Source organism: Antechinus flavipes, chromosome 6, assembly GCF_016432865.1.
Source record: "Antechinus flavipes isolate AdamAnt ecotype Samford, QLD, Australia chromosome 6, AdamAnt_v2, whole genome shotgun sequence".
NCBI lineage: Eukaryota > Metazoa > Chordata > Mammalia > Dasyuromorphia > Dasyuridae > Antechinus > Antechinus flavipes.
Window position 1 is genome coordinate 77,692,891 of NC_067403.1, and position 16,061 is coordinate 77,708,951.

The 16,061-nt window shown below is 32.7% G+C and overlaps 1 protein-coding gene across 1 annotated transcript in view; it reads right to left on the minus strand.

Annotated features, from left to right (window-relative positions):
* LRBA (LPS responsive beige-like anchor protein) overlaps positions 1-16,061 on the minus strand; it is a 745,582-nt gene that overhangs the window by 646,759 nt on the left and 82,762 nt on the right. Inside the window, exons 2-8 of the mRNA XM_051966352.1 lie at positions 10,802-11,033; positions 10,518-10,618; positions 7,851-7,946; positions 5,010-5,131; positions 4,791-4,917; positions 3,586-3,705; positions 1,275-1,421 (exon numbers count right to left, since the gene is read on the minus strand). Of these exons, the coding sequence (XP_051822312.1) occupies positions 1,275-1,421; positions 3,586-3,705; positions 4,791-4,917; positions 5,010-5,131; positions 7,851-7,946; positions 10,518-10,618; positions 10,802-11,033 (945 nt within the window). The remainder of the gene's footprint in view (positions 1-1,274; positions 1,422-3,585; positions 3,706-4,790; positions 4,918-5,009; positions 5,132-7,850; positions 7,947-10,517; positions 10,619-10,801; positions 11,034-16,061) is intronic.

Here is a 16,061-nt window from a genome sequence, read left to right on the forward strand (position 1 = left end):
TTTTTGAATAATGAGGAGAAACGTGTATTCTATAAATCTAGCCCTATATTACCATAGCATTTAGGAAAAAATTAAATATGGATTAAGTCAAATAATAGGCTGCAAGATAACCATAGCTACTGCTTTACTCCCATAATTCTTGTTACACAACCTTAAATAATTCCCATGAAAATTCTAAATTTCCAATTTACACTGTCATATCTAATAATTTTTCATGGCAGCAAACATAAAAAATTGGTGCCAAAAGGAAAGTAAGAAACAATACTTATTTCCATTCTCAGATATTGTTTATCCACTATTTGGCCATGCCGATATTGACAATAATTCCTATGTATATTTGAGGGAAGGGTAATTTTTTGTTTCAAATATTAATAATCTCTACTCCAAGGAAAATCAGTAGCCATTTTCTGTACATGCTGATGGACATCAATCTCAATTATCACAGAATTTAGATCAAAAAGAGACGTTAGCAATATCTGCCCAACATCTAAATTCATAGATAAAGAAACTAAGGCCCAGAGAAGATCAGTAAAACTGCAACCGACTGGTTGCAAAACTAGGATTTCAAGTTTAAATATTCTGGCTACTTTCCACCACACTTGGTTGCTTCAATGTAATTCCAAGAACAGAGGTGGAGAAGCTGGAAAAATTTTAATGGTTTCAAAAGGTGATTATAGAAATAATTCAGTAGCTCTCATTTTTTAAACTATTAATTAAAATGAAAACTTTCCCTTTGTAATTGTTCTGGCAAGGCACAAATCTTAAATTTACAATATTTAAAAACCACTATCAGAAATCCCACTGAATAAAGGTATATAGGTTGTATCCACACAGAGACAGTTTATACACTGAAGTATTGAAAACAAGTAAATCAATATCTTAAAATTCTACATACAGAGTACCCACTTATTTTAGGTAAACAAGTTCTTTTCCAAACATTATTGACTATAAAAGTAAGTTAGCTTACCTAAAAACTTTAACTTACTTTAGCAAATGTAAGCCATTTCAGGAACAATGAACTTACTTTAATTTGTGGGGAAATGTATTTAAAGAAACATTTGTGCTCTGTATATTTCACAGCCTAACACCAAATAAAGGACCAAGAGTAATCAATCCAATAGGAACTCATTACTTCCTAAGCAGTATTTTATTATGACACAGGTTACTCAAGACCATCAACAATGTTATTCAAGCTCTAAAATATTCACATTTCCAAAACAAATCATTTCAGTGTTCAGATATGTTAGTTCGATTAGTCTGAAATATCAAAGTACCTTGTATCCCAACCCTAGTTGATAAACAGCAAAAATCTGAGCAGCATTGAGAGCTTCACTGAAAAGGTAAACAGCAGTCATTTGCCCACAAAACACTCTGTTGGCATCTGCAGTTTCTGAAGAGCCTAAGAAGCACTTATCAAATGTCTGTGGAAAAAATACAAAAGAACTTTAAGTTATTCATAATGAAAATGATAAAAAGTTCTGTTTACTGGTAAAGTTAATAGGAAAATCCTGAAAGTCAGGAACTGGATTTGTTTTGCTTTGTTTTGGAGGAAGGAAAGCATCTCCAGGTCTATTATAGGGGCAAGGAGAGATGTCTGACACTTAATAAATTCTATTATTAAAATTTAGTTTCAGCTATTAATCCTGCTAAGTTTCATGCAAATAAATGCCATAAATGTAGTTCAATTTTCTCTTCTCTACTGACTCATTTCTTTTTAATAAATCACAGAATATAAAATATCTGAGGCCATATAGTCCAACAGAACCCAAAAAGAATAACCTCTCTATAGCCTAGGTTATGAGTGATTATCCAGACTCTGCTTGAATACCCAGAGAAAGATCCTATTGGCTTCCTAAGGCAGCCAGTTCCACATCTGAGTGGGCCTAATTCTGAGAATGGTTTTTTTTCCCCTCTAAAACACTGAATTTACACCTCTTTCTTTATAATTTCCATCTAACATTCCTACTTCTACACTCTGGGGATCAAGCAGAACAAGTTTCCCCTTCTGTATGACAATCCTTAAAATTAACTGACACTATTACATTCCATACTTAACTTTGTTTTCCAGAGTAAATAAACAATTTCTTAAAAACTGAGCCATACATACACAATTTGATCCGTTTACCATGCTGATCACACTACAAGGACATTATGAAGTTTATCACTGACTTTCTTAAATGACATTCAGAAGAAGAAACCAATGTAGAATAAAGGGGCAACAGATTACAGTGGAAAGAATACAGACTTAGAATTTACAGCTGCACTATGCAAAAGATGTTCCCTCTTCCCCAGCGACGTTGAGCATGTCATATAATCTCTCTAAGCCTAAATTTCCTCACCTACACAATAAGGAGTGTGCAGACTAGTGACTTCTAAATTCCTCCTGGCTAGGACGCATGATTCCTCCAGCTTCCTAAGTTTACTTGCTATCAATAGACATTAGACCTCTCTTAAATGAGCATCTGTAAATAACAGCCAGATGAGTACTGATCTTAACATCATAGAGAAGTTAAGTATGGTAGATTGTACCCAAAAAAAAAAAAAAAAAAAAAAAAAAACTGCATAGCATAAACAGAAAACAAAATGTACTTACAAAAAAATCCTCTGAAAATATATATAAATGTGCATTGCTAATGACTTGTTCTCTCACTTTTACAACAGCAGATGCTATCTTTCCTTTATAACCATAAAACGACCTTGCATTCTCAATAACTCCATGAAGCCATGATACATTATCTCAAACTAGATTCCAAATTGGAAAACACAAATAGGTTCTAAAAACACATCTAATATATAAAACTAATCTTTCTGTTTTCCTTCATGCCGCTTATCTAATATTCGATTAAGCTAGGAGTTCTTAAATAGAGATCAGTATATAGTTTTCAAGGGGTATTTGAATTTGGAGAGAAAAAAGTTACATTTTAATTTCACTATAACTAATTTCCTTTGTTTATCCTATGTATTATTTTTTTTGCATTTAAAAATATTATTCTGAAAAATGGTTTGCAGGCTTTGCCAAAGTATCAAAGGTGTCCAAAATAGAAAAAATGAACAAAAATTCCTGAGATTAAGCCTGGACAGATAAATTTAAGTTTTATGATTCTAGGAATTATTGTCATTTGGAATTAGTCATTGATAACTAATATATTAGATTTTCTAAAAGCACATATCAACCATAAAAGAAGATTACATTATTACATTAACATTTAGTTTTCTGTCAACTTATTCTACTTACTGACAACCTTCTCCTTTATTAATTAAAAGTAACATGAACTGGGGCATCTAGATAGTGCAATAGAAGGAGCCAAGGCCTTGGAATCAGAAGGACCTGATTTCAAATCTGATCTCAGACACTTAACCCTTCCTAGCTATGTAACTCTGGGCAAGCCATTTAATCCCAATTGCCTCAGCAAAAAAAAAAAAAATTAAAGCCATGAATTAGGAAAATAACTGTCTTAAATCACCCTAAAAAAAAGCATAAAACATTTTATATTCTTCATTTTATTCCATCAGAAGAATGATTAAGAGTTCATACTTCTATTTCAAACTTTCTGTTATTATTTTTAAATTTTTTTAACTACTCACATCACTAGTATTGACGAACCATGTTATCTCTCCATATGAAGCGAGTTCTCCATTCACATAACACCGAAGCTCACTGTTCTTCCAGCGGTTATAAATGTGCACTATTGTTACCATATACCACTGAACAAACAAAAAGAGAAATCACTAAAAAATCATAATTCATGTTTAAAATTAAGTTATCCTGATATCAACTGGTAGCTATGCAGCAAACATATGTGGAGATAATACAAAAATATTTGTGGAAAAGCAACATGGTGCAGTGATCATCATAAGAGTTATGTTCAAGCCACAGCTATATAACTGCCAATATAGTCCAGAACTTGTAAACTGAAATGAGTAGTCAGGCTAAAGTAATCTCTAAATTTCCTTCAAACTCTAAATCCCATGACACGAGAACAAACAGCTCTCAGATAAAACTGTTTCTTCATCTGAAATTAAACAAGATCCAGGAGGCTTTCAAGTTAAAAGGCTTCATTCATATGAAAACATTTAGAAAAGCAACTTGATTTAGCTACTAGTATATAATAAAATGGTAACAGAAATTTAGACAGAATGCTATGGTGACACTGCTAGTTTTAATTTTAAAATACTATTTTCTGATACTCCTCAAATATTAAGCCCTATCACAAGTTATATAATGGGTAATAATGTTGGATTTAAGATGTCTCAACTGAAAATATTCACATGCCAAAAAAAGGCATCATATCAATGTCATATTTACTAAGCACCTATAAGTGTAATCTTTTTTAACTGATAACAAGAAAGTCTCTATTTTTGACAGAAAAAAAACTCAATATCCTATATGCTCTATAGAACCTAAAATGTGTTTGTAAACTTTAAACAATTGAATCAAAATTCCTGCATGTAGTAATTTTCCAAATTTAAAGCTATACTAATAAGCATATTTTTATAATTCTATTATTACCATAATTTCCAACAGTACTTTTTTTTCTGGACAGTGGGCACAGATTTTTTTCAGAAACATAAATTGACATTTTTATAATGTTCTCAAAAGCAAAAGTTTAGTAGTTAATTTAATTGTTGCACTTCAACTTTGTTTTCTCTTAGTAGAAATATGGGTAATACTCACTTCACCCTATAGGTGCAAAATCATCATTTATACTAGCAACATAATTACTTACAAAAAAATGACAAAACAAATATGCTACCATAATTAAGAAACACTAAAATAATTTACTGAATACCTTCTGTGGCTTGAAATCAAATTTCACACAGTGCTGAAACCCTTTTCCTTTGGATTTTATTGCAGTTATAATCAAACAACCTCCAACAAAGTGAGCAGAATATCCAAGTCCTTTGTTTGTTCTGAAACTATAGGAGAGAACAGATTTTATTTTTTCTTTTAAGATTTTTTATAAATTTCCAAAACAAATTAATAACCTGTCCAAATTAAAAATACATACCAATACAAATAAGGTTTATCCTTATCCACATTGATGTTATTTACAGGATCCATTCTTAGCCAGGTATGAAACGTAAATCCATTCTGGTACGGCCATTTTGCTATAGGAGGTAATGCAATAGCCTAGAGAAGAAGGTTTGAATCACTCAAAAAGCAATTACCTAGTATTCAATGTAACTATTTCTTAAATACTTTACTACAAAATCTGCATTTAAATGTATCTAAAGAGAGCTGGGGCAGCTAGATGCTTCAGTGAATACAGAATCAGGACTAGAGTCAGAAAGACTCGTCTTAAAAAATTTGTTAAAATTTGACTTCAGATATTTACTAGCAATGTGACCCTGGATTTAACCCTGTTTTATCTCAGTTTCCTCATCTGTAAAATGAGTTGGAGAGGGAAATGGCAAGCTACTCTAATAACTTTTAAAGAAAATCCCAAATAGACTAAGAGAGTTAGACACAAGTGAAAAAAAAATTAAACAAAAAAATTACTGAGTTTTAAATGTGATGAATTTGACAATTCTGGTAAAGAGTACTGAATATTTACATGATCTACAGTGTCACATAGCTACTATTCATCATAAGTAGGACATGAATCCAGCTAACCAAGGTTAGCTATGAAACACTGCCATGTTTCCTGTTCCTAAAACAAACTCCCTACTCATGTAAAGTCTCAAAGCATCCTTGGATTCCTTCAAGAATTGGCTTGAATGCCTTCTCTTATGAGCAAAATCTTTCTTGATCCTTCCTGGTTTTTTAATCTTTTACTACTTCCCAAAATTATTTTTATTTATTGTTTTACATACTATATGTCTCAAAAAATTATAAGCTACTGAAGGGACAGCAGATATTTTTTATGATCATTGCAAGTAATACCACCATAGCTTGCCCATTTTGGGTACTAAAAAGTTTCTTAAACTTGTACAATTGAATTTTGACATTTTGTCACAATAATATAATTTTACTAGGCTGGGAGATGGAAAGGTTAGGAAAGCATTGGTCTAGAGCTATGATTTAGAAGCTCCTGGGCAGATAAGCCAATATTCCACAACGCATAATCTTACATAAAAGTGTAGGGCACCAAAATGTTAAATGACCCAGCCAGGATCACACAGACACTATATGTAGGCAATGACCCTGTTGTGAAGGTAGGTTGTTTAACCATTCACACTTGCCTCTATCCTGAGAAATACATATAAAGACAGACGCTAAAAAAAAACTGTCACCAACCAACTTTCAAATATCTAATACTCAGTTTTCAGAAAATATTTGGAAGATCAACAATAACACTTTCAAAATATCAAAAAGCTTTACTGATGATATTAAAACAACTAAGAATTATTTGTATAATCAACACCACAAGTCTGCAAATGAAGGATTCCAGAAAATACAACAGTCCTAAAACACTTAACAATTCAAATATTAATTTTAAAAACATTCCTATTTTTTGGAAGCAAACATTTAAGTATATCCAAGTGGAAATCAAAAGAAAAATTAACTTTTTTTTTTTTTTTTTGCTGAGGCAATTGAGCTTAACCTCAATTAGAGGTTAGAAAAGCTAGAAAAGTGTTAAATGTCTGAGGCCAGATTTGAACTGGAATCTTCCTGAGGTGAGGGTTGGTGCTCTATCCACTATGCTACTTAGCTGCCCCAAATTAACTTTTTTTAAAGATAAAAGATTATGCTCAAAAATAGAAAAGAATGAAAAAATTCAGGAAAAAAAGATCTGAACAAAATTTAAGATGGCAAATGGGATAGGTTGGGGAAGACAGGCATTAAGACAGGTTATTTTAGGCCAAGAACTTGGTGAAACTGGGGATGACTTGAGTCAAGCTCCCATATTCCCACAACAACAGTGTAAGCTGTTCTGAATTGCTTTTGCCCTTGGAAATTTTTAGTTTGGGGAGGTGCAGAGGGAAGAGGAGAGAGGCAAAGTTCCTGAGATACCAGGGAACTTCTTTATTAACTGTTTTTAGTCTTTTATGTGAACCTTTTGTCTTCTCTTACTTTCCTATAGTATTTCTTATAGCATTGGAAATCACTCTCACCCAAGAATTTTGGATATATTTTTAATAAATAATTGTCATTCTACACCAAAGAATTCTGAGGGATTTACAGCACATGTCCTCATCAATTGACCTCATCAATTGTACAATTACGATTTTTTCATTCTTCTCCAGTACTTTTTGAAAATAAAGCTAATTTTTGATAATTCTTTTTAAATACTAAAGACTACTTAGGTGTTAAGGGACAGGTCAATTCTCCGAGAGCCTCCACAGGTGTGGATCATAACATGTCAAGGGGTTGCAAAGCAGCCTTTGCTGACACAGGTGTTCTTTGTGGACTGAGAATGAGATAAACTGGAGGCAGAGAGAAGAGGAGAGAGGTCAGACAACACAATGGCCTCTCAGTCAGAGAAGTCAGAGAACAGCAACTGTCTCTCAGTCTCTTTGTATCATCCTTCTCTCACAAGAGGAGATCCATTCTGGGTTGGATCTCCAGCAACCACTGTTAGGTCGCTCCCGTGTATTCCAACAGCTTTCTCTCGTGTATTCCAACATTTAGGTTATGTTCTCTTGGAAAACACAAGAAGCCAGCATCAAGAAAATTAGTCTAGTGTACTCCAAATAATCAATCCAACTCACTCTAATAGATGAGAACAATATTAGTACTATCCGAGGGAAAGTGGTAAACAGAAAATAAAGGCTCTAAAGTTGAAATCTGCAGAAAAAGGCCAAAAGAAAAAAATGTAAAGTAAAATAATATAAACTATTTTTAAAAAAAATAACAAAGTGTTTAACAAAAACAGGACACATTTATTTCATAGTTAAGAATAACTTACTGCAGCACTTTTCCCTGGAAAATTGAAAAAGGCATCAGGACCATATTTCTGAGGCATATGTTTTAACACAGACAGCAACTTCCCAGCATGAGGAGGCTGTTAAAATAATAAAGATTTCACTCAACATAAAATAAACAACTTAATCTATATATTTTAAAACATACATAAGAACAACAATATTCTAACTGAAGCAGACTAAAATAAGCTTTTTTGAAATTTTTTCCAATGCTTTCAAAGTAATTTATTTTCTGACAGATGAGCATTCATCACAATAGAGACATCTCAAATGAGCAAAGTACAATAGTTCATAGCAGTCATTAATATTCTATGTAAAAACAGTTAATACTCAGAGTTTCTCTATGGCCCCTATCCATGTCAGACTGTCATTTTTTTTGTACATTAACAAAAAAATTAAAAATAATTTTTACATAACTCAAGATTTTTTCCGTAAAGTTTTACATTCAATTCAATCAACAGTCAGACTAATGGTCAGAAGCTAAATGAATGAATGAATGAATAAAACTTTAACTGTTTATTACATTCAAAGGGCTATAGATACAAATAACAAAAATCTTTAGCATTTACACAACCCTCTAACGTTTCAGAAAACACCTTAAGCATATGACATCTTATTTCAAAAAGATAAGCAAAATAATCCCTTTATTTAAGCAAAATAAATTAACAAAGTTCAATCCATACACCCAGACAATTAAATTTTTTGAAAGCTTACTTTTCCTGTCAAGGTAAAGTGTGACTCATAAATGATATGGTATGGGGAAAGGAAGTTCAATTTGGACTCAAAGGACCTGGGTTAGAATTACAATTCTGCCACTTAATAACTGTTGTGACCAATCACTTAACTTCTCAGGGACTCAGGCCTGGTCTACTTATGTCCCTCCCTCCCTAAATATATGATTCCATCATCTTATAAAACATGCTCAATCTCGCCACCAAAATGAAAACAAACAAAACAGATGTAGATTATGGATTTCCCCTATGAACAGTAAGAAGTTTGATTTCATTGGATCAAGTTATAGATAAAATCATTGATTCGTATTTTTTTTAAAGTAGGCAAATGCTTGCTATGATGTCAGAATAAGTTAAATAACTTTATAGAGAAAAGGGTAAAGAAAGCAAAAATTTGAGTAAAATCTATATTCTTAAGTATTAAGGCAGGTTTTAAATTTCACTTCCCCATTGAGAGGAGATATTTGCAATTACCACCTCTTCATTTCCTTTAAGGCATTGCAGTTTCTTTTGTCAAGATCAAATTCAAAGGATTATGGCAGGTAAAAATTAGAGCAGATTATAGTGATTTCTACATCTGGAATAAATAGTGAAAATGTTTTTCTTACAATTTCTTCCTTTAAAGAAGTAACCAGTAATTTTATTATTATAGCTTTTTATTTACAAGATATATGCATGGGTAATTTTTCAGCACTGACAATTGCAAAACCTTTTGTTCCAATTTTTTCCCTCCTTTCTCCCACCCTCTCCTCCAGATGACAGGTTGACCAATACATGAGTAACAACTAACTTTAACAATTACTCACATCTGAAAGGTTCGTAAAAGTAGCTAATATAATTTTTAAAAACATCTGATAAAATGATGAACATTTTTCAATACAAGAATATTAAGTAAGAAGATACCATCTTTCACAAAGTCTGTCAACAAATATTTATTTAGCATTTTGTTCCAGATACCATGTTCAAAGAAATACAAAAATATGGTTTTTACGCTCAAGGAACAACATTCTAGGAGGGGAAAAAATATTCAAACAAGTATGTACATAAATGTAAATGAAAGACAATTTCACATAAAAGATACGTTTAAAACACTGAATTTGTTATTGCAAACAAAGGGACACAGTATATATATGGCTAACCTTACAAATTTGTCTATTTGAGTTAAGTTCAAGGCCACTCACATTATTCTCTAATAAAAGTTTTTCAAGTAGCAGTGGTCCCATTCTTAAGGCTAGAAAATAAGAATTCCAGGAAACTATACACTTTTTTCAGAAATCACCTACCTCAACTATCCAACAAAGTAACAACATAATTGCATGGAAAATATACTATCAATCAACGGTTGAATTGTCAATGATGCCTGACAGTAATAGAATGAAGAAGGAATGGGTGTCTTTCTTACCCTGTATGACCTTAAATTCAACTCTGGGAGGCACACATTTCTCTAAAGTGCCAATCCCATCCACTTTTTCATTCATTTTTCTTTCAATTTGGAGAATGGGGGCAGAGAAAAGGGGAAAAGGATGTAGTAGTAGTATTACTTAGGTAACATGATGCAAATCAATAAAATAACACCACTCTGAATCCATCTTTTTTGCTTAATTCTAGAAATGAATTCAATTATGAAATTTTATCCAATGTCTGGTTTGACTCTATCACAAGATGTGTTGAAGAAAGATCAGATAGTTTCAGAGTTCTTGATATGATAGCACCTTTCTTCTAACTATATCATTGTGATGTCAGAGGTATAAAAGAGATGAAAGGAGGAGAAATTATAAAAGAAATGGGAATCCAAATAAAAACCATCTGAAGACACTTGTTTGTCTCCATTATTTTCAAAATGGACATTTAAAAGGAAAAAATACAACTTTCTATAAATATCAAATGACAATTTAAAAAATTGAAGACTAAATATTTTACCCATTGGCCTTTTTCTCCTTGAAGTTTACTGAAGAACAGTTTTAGTTCCCGTACAGTCAAATTATAAGTAGCCAGCACTCCCAACATATCGACCAAAAGATCTGGAGATGGAAGAAGTAAAATTTTTAAAACATCATACATCTGTGTTTCACAATAAGTAAGACATACTTACCAACTGCAATGAACTTACTTTTCAAGCAATTAAACATAAAAAGAATTGGAAAATTTATTTTAAATATTTATTTTATTTCTTAAAAATATTCTACTGGCAGAGAAAGTCATACCTGCGATCATATTGTCAACTTTGTCAATTCTCCTGAGCACTTGTTCAACAAGACCTACTTCGGTACAGGCCTGAAGATTTCTTATACTCTTTTTCAGAATGGCAGTAAACATGCTCCATACTTCTGCTTGGCAAGTAATATCACACTTATCCAAAAGATCCACCATGCAAATAATACTTTCCCCTTCTTGGATGATAAAGTTCATTTCCAAATCAAACTGTCCACCAACCAGCTTCCAAAAAAGGAAAGAAACAAAAGTCACTTACTATACATACACATACACATACACACACATACACACACACACACACACACACACACACACACACACACACACACACACACCAACACACACAAGTGTGTGTTAATTCTCTCTATCTTTCTGGTAAATGAATACATTCATCTAACTATTTCATTTCCTATCAGAAATATGGGGGGGAGGGGAGGAGGGAGAAACCTAGACAATAGCTGCAGCAAATAGTTAAGAGAACTTTTTAAAGAAAGAAAAACTCATTAAAATTTGAAAATAACAAGCTACCGAAGAAAATAAGGAGGTTTTATACTTAGGGAAAAAGATATTTTAAAGTGGAAATTTTAAGAAAGGCTACAAAAGCAAAAGATAAATGAAGGCAGTGATCAAGGTTAAGCCTTTATTATATGCTGTAGCAGATTGCAACCTCAATCTATTTTAACTGTCTCTCTCCCCTCCCCACTTCCCTCCCCCTCTCTCTTTTTCTTTCCCTCCCCCCTCCTCCCCTCTTTTTCTTCCCCTTCCCCCAAGTCCCTTTCCCTGTCTCGTTTTCAACTTTTCTCTTTGTACTACCTTTTTCAAATGACTTTAAACATTTAGCAGAGGATTCAAAATGTAACAAATTTCTATTTCAAGAAACCATATATAATAGAACACATTGTATTCAGAACTGCCTATCTTTTCTTTACTTCCTTATAGGTATTTTTTTGTTTTCTGCTGAGTACATTTCACTTTTTTCCCTTTTTCCATCCCCCCACTTTCCTCCCCCAAGCAGACTACAGTTAAACACAAAATTTATTTTCTTCGGTAACTTGTTATTTTCAAATTTTAATGAGTTTTTCTTTCTTTAAAAAGTTCTCTTAACTACTTGCTGCAGCTATTGTCTAGGTTTCTCCCTCTTTCCCCCCTCCCCCATATTTCTGATAGGAAATGAAATAGTTAGATGAATGTATTCATTTACCAGAAAGATAGAATTATATGTGTATATATATAGATATAGATATAGATATATACATAGATATATATAGATACACATATACATACGTATATATTCATAAGCATCTATACATACATATATGTAGATACCTATAATCATAAACATATATTCATGTACATCTATGCAATATACTGTGCTTGTCTATCCTATTTCTCTGATAGAGAATAACTTCATTCTTCTTAAATCCAAATCTTTTCATATTTTTCTGAATACACCAATGCATCATTTCCTATGCTACAATAATATTTCAACCTTATACTATCTAATTGTTTTGAACCAGTCTAAAATAAAATTAATATGGCTGGCATATAATGCAGATTTCTCTCACTGAATCTTTTTAAACTTTGACTTGGTCCAAGATCAAGGATTACTACCTCTACCTATTTTTTCTAATGATCATTATTACTATGTTTATGTATATCTCATTTTCTATCCCTGCTCATTCTTCTATTTTACTTCTACCAGATGGCTTGCCTTGGTAGTCCTTAACCTCCCCATTTCACCAAGAATCCCTCCCTTAGGGGAAAAATCGGAACAGAAACGAGTGCAAGGGATAATGTTGTAAAAAAATTACCCTGGCATGGAGTCTGTCAATATAAAGTAATTATTAAATAAAATTTTTTTTAAAAAGTGATTATCCCACTTAAAAAAAAAAAAAATCCCTCCCTTATGTCTAACTATCATTTCCCTCACTCTTTACCCCACTCCAATTAATGTACATGTCATCCCATTCTCTTAAATTCACACACCCTTCTATACTCCACTTTATCCTACCTATTCCTTCCCCCTTCTTATTTCTATATAAATTTGAGAGTTTTATACACTTCTAGATATATGTATATTGTTCCCTCATTAACTCACTGCCAGTATGAGTAGCATTTCAGAACTAAAAGCTCTCCTTGCCCATCTAATTCCTCAATGTCAGTTCCTGCATCTCATTCACATAACTATTGTTTTCACGTTTTTTAACACGGTTTTGCTTTTAGAATCATTTCATACTCAGCTCTACACCAGTCTCTTTTGAACTACCCAATTACAATGACAAAGATATATGTTTTATATTTCCATGTATGAAACATAAAGAATATCCTTTTTTAATCCCTTGAAATAAGTCTTTGATGTTTATCTTATATTTCTTTTGAGCCTTATATGTCAAATTTCTATTAAGTTCAAGATTTTTTTACAAGAAAATATGATAATTTGCTAAATGATTTTTTTTGTTTGTGTTCAAGATTATGCTCAATTTTGCTGAATATAATACTTTTAGCTGCAATCCTAATTCTTTGGATCATATTTATGAAGTGTTGCAAGAACTGCAGTTTTTTATTGTAACCACTGATAGGTCTTGTGTGATTCTAACTGTGGCTCCAACATATCTGAATTAATTTTGGTGGGGTTTTTTGTTGTTATTGTTTGTAAAATTTTCTTTTGGATCAGGGGGTCTCAAAATTTAACATTGATGCTCCTGTAAGTTTTGTTCTTTTTCAATTAATAACTGATGTATTCTTTCTATTTCTACTTTCCTCTCTTGTTCAGGATAATTTTTAAAAATTATTTCTTGTATTATTATATCAAAATTCATTTTCCCTCATAGCTTTCAAGTAATGCAATTATTCTTATGTTTTCTCTTCCTGATCTGTTCTCCAGATTGGCTGTTCTTATGAGAAATCTCACATTCTTTTCTATTTTTCTGTTCTTTATATTTTATTATTTCTTGCTCTCTCACAACTTTGCTGGCTTTTCCAATTCTAATTTTAAAAGTCATTTTCTTCCTTAAGATTCTGGATTTTCTTTTCTAGTTGGTTGACTTTCTATTCATAATGTTGTAGTTTCTTGGATTTTTCTTTTTGTTTTTGCTCAATCTCTCTTATTTGATTTCTGATCTTTTTTGAGTTTTTCTATGAATTCTTTTTGTGCAGGTATTGTTACTCTTTGGGGAAGAAGAAGCTTTTTTTTTTTTTTTACTTTAGCATCCTCTTCCGAAGATGAACCCAAGTCTTCCCTATCTGCATAGTAACTTTTATGTGACTGGATTCTTTGTTCTTTCCATGCTCATTTATTTTTCTTTTAAAAAATTCTCAGGGGGAAGCCAAAATGGCAAAGAGCGGACAGGTTTTTGAGTACTTCCTGGCTTCCCTCAGAAAAATATCAGATCAAACCTCTCAATGGTTTTGGAGCAATAGAACACATAAATATTTGGAGTGTTAAAAACTTCTAGCAGATGACATTCTGGAAGATCTTCAGGAAAGGTCTATCTCAATTGGGGAGAGAGGAGAAGGAAAACAGAAAGAGGGTGCAACCTACTGCAGCGAGGCTTCCATGTGCTGGGGAAATGTACTGGGAGAACTGGAACATTTGCTACCCTATCCTGATACAGAAGCCAGTAGATCAACAGACTAGTTGTATTAGCTCAATTACAGAAGGCAAATAGTGAGCCCCTGAACCCCAGCATAACAAGTGAGGCTTGGCCATGTCCATTCAGCTCAGGAAGGAAACCTGCAGGACAGCTTAAAGCTGCTGTTACCTGAAGAGGCAGCTTGGAACAAACTCCCCTTTGCCCTAAGAGCAGACCTCAACCTTTAAAAATGAGAAAAAAGCCAAAAGAGCTCCGACCATAGAGAGCTTTTATGAAGACCTCAAACCCTAAGGACACTAAAAGCAAATAATCTCCAGATGAGTCCCAAAAACTGATATATATTGGTCTCCATCTCACCAGGCTCTCTTGGAAGAATTAAAAGAGAGTCAGATGAAAAATTGAGAAAAGAAAAGACAGCTCTGGAAAAAGAAATGCAGAAATTGTCTGAAGGAAATCATTCCTTAAAAAATAGGTTTGGTGAAGTGGAAAAAGAAAACTATTTGAAAAACAGAAGAACAAATGGAAGTGAAAGACTCAATGAGACATCAAAAATCAAAAATGAGACAGGCAAAACCAAAAAGAAAAAATAGAATAAAATGTAAACTACCTCATTAGAAAAACAATTGACCTGGAAAATAAATCCAGGAGAGATCATCTAAGAATTATTAGACTACCTGAAAACCATGATGGAAAAAAAAAAGCTAGACAACATCTTTCAAGAAATCAAGGAAAACTGTTCTAATGTGCTAGAAACAGAAGGTAAAATAGCCATTAAAAGAATCCATCAATCATCTCCTGAAGGAGACCCCAAAATGAAAACTTCAAGGAATATTATAGCTAAATTCCAGAATTATCAGGTCAAGAAGAAAACAATTCAAGCAAGCAGAAGGAAACAATTCAAATATTGATGAGCCACAATCAGAATTACCCAGGACCTAACAGCTTCCACTTTAAAGGATCAAAGGGCCTAGAATGACATTCTAGAGGGCAAAGGAACTTGGGCTGCCCCTAAAAATCAACTATTCAGCAAAATTAAGCATTATCTTTCAGGGGACAAGATGGACATTCAGTGAAATAAGGGATTTTCATTTATTTTTTATGAAAAAACCAAATCTGAACAGAAAATCTGATCTTCACATACAGAACTCAAGAGAATCATAAATACACAAAGATTTAAAAAAAAAAAAAACCCTTGTGTTTTTAAAAGTTTAAAATGTTTACATTCCTATATGGGAAAATGATTTGTTTAAATTTTGAGAACTGCATCTCTGCCAAGGGTATACTTGAGAGGGTGTTGTAATGTTCTGGCTAGCTTTCTGGAGGACTTTAGGATCAGCCCAAGTCCTTGGTCTTAGTGGAGAAGTGATGAAGGCAGGACAGACATCAAGAGAATATTCAAGAATAGCATCTAGGGTCTTTATTCTGGCTCACTCTTGATCTTAATGCAGGAAACATGAGAGACATGAAAGGATGGTCAAAGATAGAATGTCTATCTTCCAGTCCTTCTTAATATATACCTTATTGTAATTATATCATTACAACATACTGATTATGTATGAACTTAAAGAATCATTATATCACTATACTATGTATGTATGTGATCTAGAGAACCATCATCTCATCAATTCCACTGAGTTAACACCTTGTTTCAAGTATA